The sequence below is a fragment of the Leptonychotes weddellii genome, chromosome 8 (genome assembly GCF_054177405.1).
Source record: "Leptonychotes weddellii isolate Sample4059 chromosome 8, ASM5417740v2, whole genome shotgun sequence".
Classification (NCBI taxonomy): domain Eukaryota; kingdom Metazoa; phylum Chordata; class Mammalia; order Carnivora; family Phocidae; genus Leptonychotes; species Leptonychotes weddellii.
In genome coordinates, this window is record NC_138376.1 from 88,380,553 (window position 1) to 88,397,823 (window position 17,271).

The 17,271-nt window shown below is 39.3% G+C and overlaps 1 protein-coding gene across 2 annotated transcripts in view; it reads right to left on the bottom strand.

The window, feature by feature from the left end:
• Nucleotides 1–1,046: 1,046 nt before the first annotated feature.
• Nucleotides 1,047–17,271, bottom strand: part of FRK (fyn related Src family tyrosine kinase) — a 104,227-nt gene continuing 88,002 nt past the window's right edge. The window contains exons 6-8 of one of the 2 annotated variants that reach the window (XM_031029138.2): nucleotides 9,488–9,669; nucleotides 8,338–8,416; nucleotides 1,047–7,862 (exon numbers count right to left, since the gene is read on the bottom strand). In XM_031029138.2, coding sequence (XP_030884998.2) covers nucleotides 7,651–7,862; nucleotides 8,338–8,416; nucleotides 9,488–9,669 — 473 coding nt within the window. In that variant the 3' untranslated portion in view covers nucleotides 1,047–7,650. Of the gene's footprint in view, nucleotides 7,863–8,250; nucleotides 8,417–9,487; nucleotides 9,670–17,271 lie in introns of both variants that reach the window. The other variant, XM_006734229.3, reaches the window with a different exon arrangement.

Genomic DNA, 17,271 nt, shown 5'->3' on the forward strand with positions numbered 1-17,271 from the left:
ATGAAGTCCCAATAGTTCATTTTTGCCCTTGCTTCCCTTGCCTTTGGCGATGTGTCTAGGAAGAAGTTGCTTCGGCTGAGGTCAAAGAGGTTGCTGCCTGTGTTCTCCTTTAGGATTTTGATGGACTCCTGTCTCACACTGAGGTCTTTCAACCATTTGGAGTCTATTTTTGTGTGTGGTGTAAGGAAATGGTCCAGTTTCATTCTTCTGCATGTGGCTATCCAATTTTCCCAACACCATTTGTTGAAGAGACTGTCCCCTGACCTGCTTCTTTTCCACTGTTTCACATCTAGTTGCTTCTAGAGGACACAGGAAGTCATCCTTGATACGTAATTATTCCTTGTCCACATACCCAGTTATCAAGAGCTGCTTGTTTTACCTCCAAACGTCTCACGTGTGTTTAGTTTTCTAGATCTCCATCCACTCCTCTGACCCACTTCCGTCTCTCTCCCAGACAATCGAACCTCCAAAATTGTATCCCCATATCCATTCTCCATATGCTAGTGAAAATAATATTTTAAAAATCCAAAATAGGTCGTGCTACCAATTTAAAGATGTCAATGTCTGCCCATTAGGATTAAAAATAAGATTACTAACCTGGACCACACAGCCCCCATTATTGGGACAGAACTTGCCTGGCCGGCCTTAACTTGTAAACCTTTCCCCCTCACTCTACACACTCCAGGCAAACTGGATTTCTTTTAGTTCTTCAGTTGTCCCATGTTCTTTGTCTTTGCTGTGCCTATTTCCTTCCTGGAGTCAGCAAACACCTTCTTATCCTTCAGACCACAGTAAAACATCATGTCTCCATTTCTCCCCAACTCCCCAGACCTAATTATGGGGGCATTTATTCACTGTCACAGCACCCCACATTTCTCCTTCATGATACTCAGCACAACCACAGTCAAGTAATTATTTATGTATTTTTTGTTGACTTTCCATGTGTGGCAGGATACTATTTAAGATATCGATGTTTTTCCCCAGGTATTTTCTATTATGCTTTGGTCCTCCCATATCAGGCAACTAGACCATGAGAAACCTATTATCTGAAAAAAAAATATTATTACAGTGGAAAACAGGAAAACAAGAGTCAAATTCTTATCTTTTAATATCCAAGGCTTTGAAATGCAGTCATCAGCATTCTGGTCCACCCCACCCAACCCTCCTACCTTAAAAGACCAAAGATTCCAAGGCCAGGGGAAGAATGGGGCCAGAGGGATGCACATGAGTTTTGTAGGTCCCTATTCTGATATGTGAGGAGGGAGAACGGGAGGACTTCCGGATGGTCTCGGGAATCTGAGAGCAGAATTCCCAAGTAGAGCCTGGAAGAGAGGAAAGCATTGGAGTACCTCCCAACACATGTCCTGGTGAAGGAGAGAAAAGCTCCTGCTGGTGGGAGCATCTGGACAGATGGGTCAAAAAGTTTCTTTTGGACCCAGGAGGAGCATGAAAATAGATGAGAAAGAGCTGAGACCAAGAGGTGACTTCAGATGGGAGAAGAGATATCTCAGGGGATGGCCACATGGACAGCTGATGACCTGATATCAGCACTAAACAATTACAACTCTTCCCAAATCTTATCATATCATGAGCACCCAGTACTTAGGAAAAAATCCTAGCAATACCTGAGAAGTTATTTTCCAATACCTGGTGGAAGGGAGCTTTTAAGTAGATAAGGTGCCATTCAGAAATTGGCCATTCCAATCTCTAGAGAGAGAAATTGGAAATACCATCTGCTTACATAGCATAACGTTTTCTCTCTCTCTCTCTCTCTCTCCCCTGTAGTAGAATGTCTGAGGTCAGCCATCCATGGCAAGTATGGCAGCTGCCCTCTTATCAAGAACCCAGACCCTACTGAGAAGTGACTTCCATCTATAAGGTTTCTTCATGATCTAAGATGGATATTGAATTTTAGGCCTAAAATAGTACAAAAGGGGAAAAGACAAGAAAAAGCCCATTCCAGTTCTCTGTCCACCTCTTACGGAGTCTTCCTAGAAGTCCCTCTGAGCAATTTTCTCTTACATCTCCTTGGTAACCCCTAGCTACAGAAAAGGCTGAAAATGTGGTCTTTTAGCTGGGCTCCAAGAAAACAGGTTCTTCTATTAAGAAGCAAGGAGAGAACGGACACAGGATAGTAGCTTACAGACAGTAAGTTCATTCTTAGGGAGAAAATGGGGAGGTAAAATTGTGCACATATATAGATGTGCGAGCTGAGAGTCACATACACCAATCCATCTCCCCGGATAGATTGTAACCTTAGAGAAAGCAGGGTCAATTTCTCCCTTGTTCACAATTTTATTCAATTATGTAGCCCAATGTCTGCTACTCATTAGCAATCTACATTTGTTTAATGAATGAATAAAATAATTAAGGGGAAAAGATGAGTAAATAAGTATACGTGGCCTTCCAACACTCAGCATCATGTAAAACTTACTTGATGTTCTAATGTGGTGTGATAGTGTTTAGTGCTGTTCACTGAGTATTTCTGGTGCCCTCCCTCTGGGTACATGGTAGGATTACACATCCAGTGCTCCTTCTGTCTAGGTGAAGACATGTGATTATGGTCAATGAGTTAGTTGTGAGCAGAAGGAACATATGTGTCTTCTGGGCCCACGGATTCAGTTGCCAACATGAGACCCATCAGGGCTCTCATTCCCACTGCACCAGCAACTGACAATGTCAGAGCTGGGATCTCTCCATCAGCTTGGGTCTCTGATAAAGGTGACATGAAGCAGGTGACCTGCAGTGAGTATGTAGCAACGCCTATTTCCTGGATTCACCAATTTACTTTCCCCATCACACAAATGTAAGCCTTTTAATGTAGTCAACCGAGGAAACATTTTAAATACTATAAAATACATCAAATTTATGTCATGGGTCCACTACCAACTTGACCTCTGAAACAGTGAAGTCAGCTTTTAGAAGTCAAGTTAAAAGTAATCAGTTGGATATAACTGGCATAATGAAAAAAAAATCCATCTTAAATAAAGATAGAACACTTAGGGTAAAATGTATTTTCAAGAAAAGCCTTTGCCTTAGTATTTTAAAGAACGCAGAGATAGAAATTTTTCAAATATTAGTTGCATTTAAACCAAGATAAGGAATAGCACTGTAACAAGTGGTACAATTAAAAGAAGTCTTTTCTTTTTCTTTTTTTTTAGTAGGCTCCACACCCAACATGGGCCTTGAACTCACGACCCTGAAATAGAGTCGCATGCTCTACTAACTGAGCCAGCCAGGTGCCCCTGAAAGGAGTGTTTTTTTAACCTTTTTGATACACACACTAATCACGTGTAAATACATTCGCATGTAGTTGTACAATGTAAGTATTATTAAAGCATATAACATAGAAATACTCATTTTTTAGAGACAAACATCTCATTGTGGCACCTTTAAAGTATAGAATCTGGCTAATTGGCTTTGTTTCCCACTTTCTGAATCTATAATTAAATGCAGATTCTGAAAAATGATTAAAAGCTCTAATATCCTTTACCCTGAAATTGTGTGGACCATAAACATTAAAGCAACTTGGTTAACATCAAGCAATCTTACCTTTCACATATAGTACAATCAAACCTCTATTCTAAAATCCCAGAGAATTATTACAAGACAATGTTTAGCTTCTTCCAAACCAAGCAATTTTAGTTGCTTTTAGCCATCTTCCCCTAACATACGATTTCAGGATTATTATGTTCTATGACTTGAATCCCCTGCACAGAAATATACATAACTAGATACTTAACGCAGGTTTGAGATTTGTTACCCTTTTCTGGAAGAGCTGATTATATTCCATGAGGATGAAAAAGATGTTACATTCAAGTCTGTTACTTCAGATGACTAATGGATAAACTACTCAGGCAAGAAGAGCAAATGGAAATAATTGGGTGTTTCTTTCCTTATAACTGAATCTTATAACTCCCATGCAGATAGTGCCATCCGAGTGCAGATCGAAGCTAAACTTTTAACAGGCTCTGAAATTCAGGGTTTGCATGCTATTTTTATTCTCCAGTTTATGTCTAAATGTAATAAATAATTTAAGAGATTTACCATCACTTCCTTCATATAAAAAAAGGAAAAATCTGAAGGAGTTTAATGGTGTAGGGTAGGCAGTAAAAAGATGACACTATGAAAATTAAAATATTACTGGAGCCATGAATTTATAAGATTTTTAAGTATTCTCTCTCCATCAAACTACCCGGCCTTTTTTCTTTTTTTTAATGCTACAACATTAAATTTTTGGATCATGTTGGAGACTATAGACCAAAATGTCTCCATAACAATGCCAAGGAAATACCAGAGAATTGAACATTTCCAGATGAGCCCACAGGCAATTCCAATACCCGGGTATTCGAACCTCATTTACTATTCTTTTTTTTGAGACTAGGTGTTTTCAATGGGAGAACACAATAACACAAGGTGAATAAGTACCCGTATTATCACCATTCTAGTTCACATAATGTATCGTTGCAGAGTCCTTAAAAATCACCATGGACACACTCTCAGACAGGCGTTTTGGTCCAGAAACCATATGCTCAACTAGATTGTGAAAAACCTTATTGCAGATAGGGCATGTGCTTGGCAAAGCCATGGATCACCAGCTGGGCACTGCTTCCTCAAGGAAGCTCCAGGACACTATGGCATCCTTCCAAGGGCAATGGTTCCTTTTGGGCCATCAGAGAATCGGAAGAGTTTTGGCCCCTCATGGTTCAGTTGATCCATGTAGTCACCATGCAGACATGCGTTGTGAGTGGATGTGAATGTGCTCAGCCTGATACTTCCCCACGCTCATTCTTTGGTGTCCTTTGTGACACCTTCCCACCCACCACGGCCCAGTTTGCAGATTGCTGGTCACCTCGATTTTACTTTGTTTTCCATGATACAATATTCAGGTTCCACAGCTCTTAGGAACCCACTCTGTGCCTCTTTCGACCTTAGGTAATATAAACCTATTTTCTTCCTAACCTTCTTAAAAGAGGATTAATGGAATTTTGAATTTTTCCTATTGCAAAAATTCTTAGGTTTTTGTCAAAAGAGATTTGAAATACCACATGAAATGAGGTACTCACATCCTTCACCACCACCTCCAAATAACTGAATTACATAAATAAAACATTACATAGAAAGAGCTTTGCTACAATTTATGGGAGGTAAATTTAACAAGAACTGGCTCATTGTAGGAAAATTCAACTTATCTTTTCCCGATCCTTTTATTCTATACGGGGAAAGAAATTTATGTCAGCTTAAAAAAAATCTATTACTGCTTCTCATAACTGAATCCATTATTTTTCTCTATGATCCATCAGGCAAAAACAAGAACAATAGATTGCTTTGACAGAACCTTGAACATAAACGTCTCCAAGAATCAAACGTAGTAAGTTAAACCGGTTTCAGGTATTATTAAAACAAGAAAGGATAACCTTCTCTATACATTTCAAAATCAGATCTTACTAAGAAAGTTATTATTATTAGCTGCTAAAAAAAAGACAGATTATATAGTAGTTGAATTTTCACAATTAGACTCTGACTTTAAACAAATGAAGTTGTCCTATACATAGTCAACTGACTTAAACAACTGGTGTTGACCTTATCTTATAAATCTTTCCTATTTATAAAAAAAAGTCAAGGGGCTCTATTATCAATAGCTCCACATGACCCATTTCAGTTGCAGAGAAGTCTGAATGTATGTACACACACCTACCTACAACTGGGATTTTCTCCTTAATGGATACCTATCCAGCATCTGATTTTATTCCGATAAGCCAACCTCCCAACTTGTCTCCAGGAAAAAGGGCCACACGTCCAGTTTCAGTGGCAGAACTTATTCTAAGCCAATCAGCACATAACATTCACATTAAGTCTATTATTCATCAGCATATGACCCAATTTGTCTAACGAGAAAAAAGAATGATTTTCTTTAAAGATTTCTTTATTTGAGAGAGAGACAGAGAGAGTAGGGGGAGAAGACCAGATGGAGAGGGAGAGAGAGTCTTAAGCCGACTCCCTGCTGAGCATGGAGCCCGACACAGGGCTCAGTCTCACAACCCTGAGATCACGACCTGAGCTGAAACCAAGAGTCGGAGGCTTAACCGACTGCACTACCCAGGAGCCCCCAAAAACAATGCTTCTTATGCAAGCTGAAAATGCAGAGAGAGAGGTTTCCCATTTTCCGCTACTAGATGAGGAGAAAAGAACAGGGAGCCCCAGCTGCTACTGAGCCATCTGGGACTTTGAGAATGAGGACAATGCTGGTGACAGAGAAGATAGCTGGAAGGAACGTGGGTCCCCGTCACTATCACTGAAGTGCCAATGATATGGTACCTGAAGCCCTCCCTACCTCCAGCCTTCCAGGTAGAGCTCACACATTTACTTCTTAATACTTCATCCACTTTGAATTTGGGTTTCTGTAACTGTTGAGATATGTTCTTCTCCTTTAAAGATGAGAGAATATACTCAAAATCTTCTGTCTTTTCATGGCTTGTTTCATTCATATTGCTTTACAGCAGAGATCTTTGAATATATACTTGATTCTGAAACTACCTTTGAGAACTCTCTCTAATCATCTTATGGGGCACAAAATTTGATCCACCCGTTGCTTAAGAAGACAGTAACATGCTTACAAAGGTTAATGCACATTTAAGATGAGTAAAAACCCTCTTGTCCTACCAGACAGAAAATACAGCTTCATAACCAAGGTCAGACCTTATTCTTAGCCTCTAGTTCGAAAACTGAGCTTGACCTGCACTATAATCAATTTAAAACTCTGGCCTAAATGCCAAAGGTCCATCTTTTAAAAAATTATTCAGGAATCTCAGCCATAGCAATCCTACTGCTCTCCTCTCCTGTTCCTAAACTATTTTATACTTATTTCTCAGATTTTGCAGGCCACTAGATGTTTCTCACATATTTCCATAGATAATAACTCATCTGCTTTGCAATCTGATTCTTAACATTATGAGATTAAAACTAATGTAGATGATTCTCAGATGACACATACTGAGGTACAGAAAAATCCCATCATTTCCTTCTACAAAATGAGAGAAATTTTAATTCTTTTTCTCAACAGCTGCTTCATTTTTTTATGCATAGGAAAAAATATGTGCAATTGCTCCAAGTACAATCAAGTCATTTCACATGGCTTTACCATCATTGTAGTTACAGGATATTTTAAAAGAGAAAAAAAAAATCTCAAAGCACAGGTCCTGCTGTGCAGCAAAGCAATCAGATTCCTTCATAATAACAGCCTGATGGGATTCAGCAATCCGAGGAATAATGAATAACCACTCTAATCAGTAAACAGGAAAATGCTACAACAGCCACTGAGTAAAAATTGACTATCATCTGTTGATCCTCTTGATCGGTATTTCAAACAATAAATAGAAATGTTTAAGTATTTTTTAAAAAGAAAAATAACTGTGTTTCTGTGTTTGATTTTTGCCAGGCAATGATGAAATATCATCTTAGACTGTCGTGCAGTGTTGCCCAGTCACGTATAATGCACCTATAATCTTCCTCATAATACACGGACACGCTGACCCTATCACTCGAATATGTCAAGGTAAGTTCTTCTGGCAGTTGATTAATAAGGTTGTATTTCTGGACTGATTATTGAACTCTTTTGTTACTTGATTATTTAATGTTCTTCTTCAGTGTTCATCTTACGAAGTTATTTGTATCTGAAAATGAAAAGTCTGTTTCAAAATAGTCTTCAAGTTCCCAGTGCAGTTTCTCAAATGTTGGCCGTTCCTTAGGCTCTGCGTTCCAACACTCCCACATGATGTTGTAGAACTGTGGTGGACAGTTAGGTGGTTGAGGGAGTCTATAGTTTTGACCCAACATCTGGATTACCTGAGCACCTGTCATGCCTAAATAACATAGAAAGGAACCAACAAAAAACAAGTTAAAGTTCAGGGTCTTAAATTCATAGATAATTATATTCAAGATTACAAAGCAAACTGATCTCCTTGGTGAAGCTATGAGGTCTACCATCCCCTTCCCAGGCTGCAGAGATTAAACTACATCTTGCAGCAAGTAATGTCCATAAGACTGCAATTCAAGAGCAAAGGAGAAAGGGGCAATAAACTACCTCATTAATGCAAATCATCATCATCAAATTTTATCTATTATGCTCCCACAGGCACATGGTATGGTCAGCCCCATAACTCTGCCCTCTAAGTCTGGGCAAAGCAGTTAAAGTCACACCTAAGTAAGTGACCTGCAGCAGAAAGGCCCACTTCAGAATTAATTACTCACCACTATAAGGCACTTTGCCATAAGTAATGATTTCATAAAGAAGGATTCCAAATGACCACACATCGGACTTAATGCTGAATTTATTACCACGAATGGCTTCGGGCGCAGTCCACTTCACTGGCAGTTTTATTTCTTGTTTGGATTCACAGATGTCTTCATTATCTACCTGTTAATGCATTAAGGAATCAAGCCAAGTTCAAGTGATATATATATATTTTTTTGCTACCCTCATTTCACATTAAACCTGTTTAATGTGTAACCTGTTTCACATTAAAATTTAGAGGGAAAAGTTTCAAAATGAGCTTAGTTCAATTGATAATTATAGTAGCAAATTCCAAATCTGGCTTATAAGACGGAGAAATCTATGAGAAGTCATTAATAAAATATTATTTAAGAGCCTACTATGTGCCAAAAACAGCACTGAGAGGAGCACTCTACTGCATATGGGAGAACTCACGTGTGATGGTCTTCAGCAAATTTAAAAAAAGGAAAGCAAAGTCTGTCTGTTTCCAGACTTACCGTTGGTATTGGAGAGCCACTGACTTTAATAATTACCATGTTGCCACTTTCTGATACTGAAAAGTAGGATCCAAATTATTTAAATTAATATATCAAGTCACTGAGCTTCTAATTAACTTATAAGAAAGGTAATGAATTCATGAAGATCAAAAGAGAATCACTTATATGTTGTGTTTCATGTTCCACACCCATATTTGTAGGGCACAATGTAGAAATTAAAAATTAAATTCAGAGAAAAACACCTAATAGTATGTCACTAATGTCAGTGTCTTTTGGCCTGATGTCATGACATGGGGAGAGGGGCAGTAATTAAAAAGTCAGTGATTGCTAAAGAGTTCTGGCAGTGTGAATATTAATCTGGCAGAAAGTGAGCAAAGGTGGATGGGGTAACTATACAAAATGTGCTGCTTTTTGTAAGGAAAATTGAGGCAAACCAACAGAGGCTACTGTACTGAAAAGCAGATCATTAATCCAACCACAAACTTAATCACATATTTTCCCATCTGGTTAGGCATCATTTTCTCTGTTTCTTTCTCCTTGGTGAAGAAATAGAAACAGGAGGTAGTTTATCTGTAAGGCCTTGGGCTACTGAAGTGTTCTACAGACCACAGAACTTGGAGAAACATTATTCTGAAGAACAACAGTAAATCTATTAGTCTGCTGGTATGTTAGACTTCTGACCTGTGACAAAACCTAGTTAGAACAAAACAAAATTCACCTTAAAAACTCTTGCAAGTCCAAAATCTGCAACTTTGTAGATATTATGTTCACCAACCAGGACATTTCTGGCAGCCAGATCTCTATGAATGTAGTTCTGGGACTCCAGATAAGCCATCCCAGAGGCAACCTGCGCAGCCATGTCTACCTGCTGAGTCAGATGGATTTTTGTCCCAGCATCATCTGAGCAATAAGAGAAAGTAAGAGATTGACTTTGGAGAACATGTGAATTATTGAAGTGAATTCTGAGAATTTTGATGAATGAGCTGTCGGTGGGATTAAGTGCCATAGCACTGATCTGTTGAGCAAAGAAACATAATTAATACAGACCATTCATTTCCTGTGAAGGGTCAATGAGGCAACAATTTTCAGAGTCCAAACACATTCCAAGGCTGTGGCCCTCTCTCCCCTGAAGGAACATTCCACAGAGAAAGAAACAACAGTATCACGTAATTCGAATACAGCTCTAAAGATCTGAAAGAGTCCAGGTATTGCCATTTTCCATAGCACGCATCATTGACTCATCTCTTCATGGAAAAGTTACTTGGTTACTTGGTTGCCTCTAGATTTCCTTCAAACATTTCATAATTTTAGTCTTTGAAGCTATAAAATAATACTAACTTGCATGGCTGAGCCAATGAAAAGTTCTCATTCTTCCATCATATTGGGTTTTTTTTTTTTTCTATCATATTGTTCTTAAAAACTAGCTCACGAACAAAAATGAAGGGTCTATCAGTATTTATAAAATGTGTATGTTACATTTGTACTCCATTAAGCTTGATATACTTTTTCTTTAATTTCCTTTTTTAAGCCTGTTATTCTTAGAAATAGTTCACTCATCTCTCCAGGCACGGACATGCCTTTAATAGACATAGTTTCTACCACTACTCATCCTATATAATTAAGTTTAGGAAAGTAGACTCAGTTTGATCATTAATAGAGAGGTTAGGGTTATTCTTTGCTGACTCTGTGCAGTGGGGTCAGCCATCCCTGGATACTGTTTAGCTACCATACTCTTAGTAGATGTCTTCAGATTTCTGAAGAATTAAAAAGGTCTCCTATAAATCCAAACTATCATCATCCCTGACTCAATAAGCCAAATATTACCAAAACTGTGTTGAATTCACGGTCAAGAGTCTTAGATACAACTTGACTTGAAAGGCAACTCTAGCTCAGGGGTTAGAAAACTGGCTTGAGGCCAGACTGCCAAGATCTGGATCAGAGCTTTGTCTCACGTTTCTTCCTGACCTCAGGCAAGCTGTTTAACACTCCTGTGCCTCCGTTTCTTCATCTATATGGTGGTCATTGTAATTCCCTTATGGTATTAGTTGTTAAAATGAGAATTAAAATGAGTTAATACATGTAAAACACTTAAAGCAGAACCTGGCACCTAGAAAGAACTCAGTAAATCCTACCTGTTTTTATTATCACTGCTGCTGCCTAAGCAGAATTAAACAGTTTAGGAATTATTAAGGTAGAGATGCATATGGATTACCCAAATGGAAATGCCTAAATGAAGACAAACATATGGGTCTGGAGCTCACATGCAGCTAAAGATACCAACTTAACAGTCATAGTTTGTGGGTAGAGTTAAACATTAGAAGTGGGTGAGACTGTTAGGAAGTGACAGAATCATGAGAAACACCAACATTTCGGGTGGACAGAGGAAGATAAACCTACAAGAAGACTGAGAAAAATCAGCCGGAAAAATGAAAGATAAACCAGAAGAGAGCATCCTAACAGTCAAAGGTTTTGAGAAAGTCACCACCATTGTCAAATTCCACAAGTGAGTCCAGCAAGATAAGGTCTAAAAGGTATTTATTAAATATTACTAGGCAGTCATTGGTGACCTTAGTGTTATAAAGAGCACTTTCACTGGAGATGGAGGATAAGGGGTTGAGGGCAGAATGGGAGCTGAGGATATGGAGACAACAATTTCCAAACCCTAGTCAAGAAGGGAAGACAACAGGGAGTTGGCAGAGAATAAGTCAAGGGAAAGCAATTAGCAGGAAATTCATGATTGTGAGGGGCTGTCAATGACATGGTACTCAGGGGGTTTCTGGAGTGCTAGCCACGTTCTCATTCTTGATTTGTACAGTGGCCATACCGTTGTTTATTGCTCACTTTCAATTAATGATAAATTATACTATATGATGTGTGTCCTTTATGCATGCCATCTTTTCAATAAAAAATGAAATAAATAGGGGCACGTGGGTGGCTCAGTTGGTTAAGCATCTGCCTTTGGCTCAGGTCATGATCCCAGGGTCCTGGGATCGAGCCCCACATCGGGCTCCCAGCTCAGTGGAATGTCTGCTTCTCCCTCTCCCTCTGCCCCTGCTTGTGTTCCCTCTCTCGCTGTCTCTCTCTCTGTCAAATAAATAAATAAAATCTTTTAAAATAATGAAATAAATAGAGTTGAGGACATCTTTTTTAATGGTATAGATCTAAGCACTGTGTGTGCATACATACATATATACTTATTTTTTAACGCAAGCAGCATATTTAAATATTATGTGTGGTGAAACTAAGTGCTCACTGACCCTTTTCTTTTGCCCTTTTCTTCCTGTGCAAACATAGAAGACTATGTTGCCCATCTTCCCTAGCAGTTAAATTGGGCCATGTCACTAATTCTGTGCACTGCAACGTGTGCAAAAGAGCACGTTCATCACTTACAGGCCTGATCCTTAAAATCTCCCACATTTTTGTAGCTAGAAGAAATACATTTTGAAATGGCAGGGCCACATAATGAAAGAAGTCTAAATCCCTATGTCACCATTTAAAGAAAGCCATGTAGCAAAGCAAGTCTGATGCATATCAAAAATGCATATTTTTGTTATGTCACTAATTGTATATTACAGCAGCTAATATTGATCATTCAGTCTAAAATGAGATGTAAGCAAAAAGACAAAACATAACTTTTTTAAAAAAGATTTTATTTATTGGGGCACCTGGGTGGCTCAGTCAGTTAAGTGTCTGCCTTCTGCTTGGGTCATGATCTCAGGGTCCTGGGATGGAGCCCCGAATCGGGCTCACTGCTCATCGGGGAGTCTGCTTCTCCCTCTCCCTCTATCCCTCTCCTCTGCTTGTGCCTTCTCTCTCTCTCTCAAATAAATAAAAAGATTTTATTTATTTATTTATTTGCTTACTTATTTATGTATTGAGAGAGAGAGAGAGAGCAGGGGGAGGGGCAGAGGGAGAGAGAGAATCTCAAGCAGACTCCACGCTAAGCATGGAGCCCATCACAGGTCTCGATCTCACACCTGAGATCATGGTCTGAGAGTCAGACGCTTAACTGACCGAGCCACCCAGGTGCCCCAAAGACAGAGCATAACTTAGTGTGCAGCATAATGGCAAAGTATTGCTGCTCTATTGGCCAAAATAGCTATGCCTTTTGATACCAAATTAACTCAATATGAAAAGAAATGTAAAAAAGTCAAGATAAACTGGTGACTAGTCCTAGGTCAAGTGATAGACAGTTTCTAAAATGGCTTCTCATATTCTCTATTTCCTGGTATTTGTGCTCTTATGAAATTCCCTTCCATTAAATGTGGTTTGGACCACTGACTCACTTTTAACAAATAAAATACAGCAGAAGTGATGGGGTATGACTTCCAAGATAAATTATAAAAGACTGTGGCTTCATCCTGCAGGCACTCTCCTCTCTCTTGCTCTCTCACTTGTTCACTCTGATGAAGCCAACTGCCATGTTGTAAGTTGCCCTATGGAGAGGTCCACGTACCAAGGATCATAGGGCAGCTTCAGGCCAACAACCAGCAGGAAACTGGCTTCCTCAGTCCAACAGCCCTGGAGAAACCAATTCCTGCCAACAATCACATGAGTGAGCTTGGAAATAGATCAACCTCCCCTAGAGCCTTCAGATAACTGAAGCATCTGCCAACACCTGACTGCAGTCTTGTGAGAAACCCGGGCGTAGAAGACCCAGCTCAGCTGTACCTGGATTCCTGACCACAGAAACTGTGAGATAATAAATGCTTGCTGTTTTAAGCCACTAAGTTCTGGGTAACTTGTTGTGCAGCAATAGATAATGAATATAGGTTCACGTTAAGAAACTAATGCCAGTGTTATGCATATAGTTAAAAGCATAGACTACGGAGCCAGACTTCTGGGTTTGAATTCTGGCTCAACCACCTTGGATAAGTTATTAACCTCTCCATCCCTCAGCTTCTTCCACTGTAAGGTGGAAATGATGATAACAGTAATAATAATAATACTCATCTCATCGGGTTGTTAGAAGAATGAACTAAGTTAATATTTTTACAACACTTGGAAAATGCCTGGCAGGGGTGCCTGGGTAGTTAAGCAGGCGATTAACCTTAATCAGTTGGTTAAGCATCTGATTCTTGGTTTCAGCTCAGGTCATGATCTCAGGGTCGTGGGATTGAGCCCTGCATCTGGCTCCATGCTCAGTGCAGAGTCTGCTTGTCCCGCTCCCTCTCCTTCTGTTCCTGACCCCCTCCCCCCACCACTCATGTGATCACTCTCTCGCTCTCTCCAATCAATCAATCAATCAATAAATAAATAAATCGATCTTTAAGAAAGAAAGAAAGAAAAATGCCTGGCACATAGTAAATACTATACGGTGGCTTTTTTTTTTTAAAGGAAAAAAATGAATATATATGCACCTCTCCTACCACTACCCCATATGGTTGATTTTCACTACATCACCTCATTTTATGCTCAGAACTACTGAAGTAAGTATTGTTATTATTTGTCCCCTTCCATAGCAGTTTCTGCTACTTAGAAGAACGAGTAATAAGTTGTAGAGTGGAGATTCAAGTTCGGGCATGTTTGAGGTTGAAATCTCACGCTCTTAAAAACTATTCTATACTCCTTCCTAAAACTTACCTTACACATGATTCCTGAGCACCGGAATGGTGGGGCTACAGTTGTAGGTCAGCTAAAGAGTATCTCAATGAAAATACTCCTGTCTACTTTAGGCCATCTAAGTGAACTGTCCATGAGATTGATTAACAACATGCTAGGACTCTATTTATTTTAAAAAATATGTATGTACGTAAAAAAAAATGCAGGTATTTATTCTTTTTAAATTTCAATAAGAAATACCTGACATCAATTACCCTCAAAGCTGAAGTTTTTTGACAAGCCTCTTCCATTTTGGAGAAATTTATTACAAAAAAATATTTAGCCAAGCTTAGGGACTACAAAGCTGGTTCTATGGAAAAATATGTATGTCATTTCAACTATCAAATACGACATCTAATCCTATTACAGTGGATATGAAAAGTTTTCACTGACAGGCACAATAGAGAAGAAAATTGAGTAATAACACGTTTTCTACCCTGAGAGACTGCAGTGGCCTGGGAAATGCCCAAGTAAACTTCAGAACACACTTCCGGTACAACAGCCAGTTGTCAAAACTGATATAAAGGTTCACAGGCCTGTGACAATTTACATCTGCCACGAGAAAATATTTTCAGTTATGTTCCATTCTCAAGAGTCTTTCATCTTATAACAGTTATCATGGTGGGCTGTTTAAGAGGGCAGATTCATTTTAAGATCACTTTGTTGAATTTAAGCCCTCTTGATTGGGAAGGGATTGTCTGTAATGAGCATCTCTTCATTACTCCTCATGGCTACTAAGTATCTTGACAAATGAAGGCCTTGGTAAACTTGACGCTTAAGGTCCAACTCAGAATATGACAGGGTTTGTGCTGACCCCTGAGTAAAACACATCAACAAACCACAAAAATCCTCAATGTCAAAGGAGTTCATAATTAATAAGTGGATCTTGTCAAGCTGACACAAAGTGTCTCAAAACAAGCTCAACCCCGAGTCTTGATATTAGGTTCAGAATAGCCCCACTTAATTTATCCATTAATTTTCTCATTCAGTCAGTCAACACATACATAATTAGTGCACACCTTCTATGTGCCTGACACTGTTCTATCACTAAAACAAAGAAAAATCTCTAACCTCCTGGAGTTGTATTTTAGAAGGTACTTACAATAAGCCACAAAACAAAGTCATACATTATGAGATGATCAGAAACTAAGAAAAGAAAACAAAAAAAAAAAGCAGGAAAGAAGCATACAAAGAGATAGAAGAAGATTAAATTTTAGAATTCAGAGGGTGACCAGTGAAGGACTCACCATAATGGGAACATCTGAGGAAAGACTGCAGAAGTGAGGAAGTGAGCTATAGGGATGTTAATGGGGGTGAAATTCAGATAGAGGAAGGAGCAAGTGCAAAGGGCCTGAAGCAAAGCACATGTGGAAGATATGAAGAGCAGCAAAAGGCAATGCGGCTGACAGAGTCAAGGGAGATAACGGAGATGTTGGGGGAGATGTGGAGACAAGGGAGAGAGGTAATGGAGAGCTGGGCCATGTCGGACTTTAGAGGTTGTACACAGAGAACCAGTGAGAGTCACTGAGGCTTTGAGCTGAAGAGGGACACGATCTGATTTACATTTTAACAGGATCTCTCCAACTCCTGTGTTGAGAAGAGACCGAGAGGAGCAAGAACCAAAAGAGGGAGACCACTTAGGAGGCTGCTGCACCATCCAGAAGAGAGCTGATGATGGCTTGGCCCAGGGTGGGTGTGCAGAGAGGTGCAAAATTCTGGATATATTTTGAAAAAAGTCAACTGGATTTGCTGATTGGTTAGATGGAAGCTGTGAGAAGAAGTAGAGATGATCCAAGAGATTAGGCTGAGTGTTGACATCGTCAAAGAAGGAAAGACCACAAGAGCAGCCAATTATTGAGGATAATATAAAATCAGTTTTGGACATGTTGTTTTGAGATTTTTAATGGACATATGTAGTAGAAATCCTGGCTGTTCACAAACATTTATTTTTTTCTCCTTTCAACCACATTAGAGGATTGTACTACCCTATTCCCTCTGACTTGGTTTGACCAGATAAAAAGGCACAGAAGTTATCTCTGCATCTCCCGACTGGAGCTCTAAGAGCCAGAACGAGATTAGTCTCATCCCCTTCCCCTGCCAAGGTGATCAAAACACCTGAGCCACCAACCAATCTATTTTGCACACATAATATGAGCAAGAAATAAATGCCTCTGGGATTTGGGAGACGGGGTGCCGCTGCATCACATCTATGTTATCCAGAGAAGCATTCAAGTAGAGTCAAGAAAGCAGTTGGATTTATGATTCTGAAGTAATGGAGGGATGTAATTTGAGAAATCTTTGATACATAAATGTTATTTAACCCTGAGACTGACTGAGATTAGCAAGGGAACTAGTGATGTTGCAAAATTCCAAAATGTTGAGAGATCTGAGAAATGAAAGAAATCACATAGATGGGAGAAGAACCAACAAAAAAGAGAGGAGGAAAAGCCATTGAGTGAAGTGTCCTGGAAGCCAAATGAAGGAAGTGCTTCCATTATTTCAAGTCCATTGAAATAAATGCTATGAACAGGTCTGAGGACTGAGAATTGACTATTAGATTTACCATCGTGATTGTTACAAGTGGCCTTGACAAAGCATTTTTATTAAAGATGACCCAAGATGGCTACTGTACTTTTGTCCCTGGGAATAAGGCAAAAGGGGTCAATGGCTGAGGTTAGTCTTACTCTGGTGGCTAATATATTCTGATATTGTTAAATTTGCTATCTTTATGCAAATGAGCTAGGCATATTTTTTTAACAGCATTTAACAGGCCCATGTTCTTTGTTCCTCTTTTCCACTTTCGCGATTTAATACCACCAGCTTCACAAGTCACCCTGAAATCAGAGAATACTCTTATCTTTCTAATATCTTTGTTCTATTAGTCTCACCTCCCTTTACCTC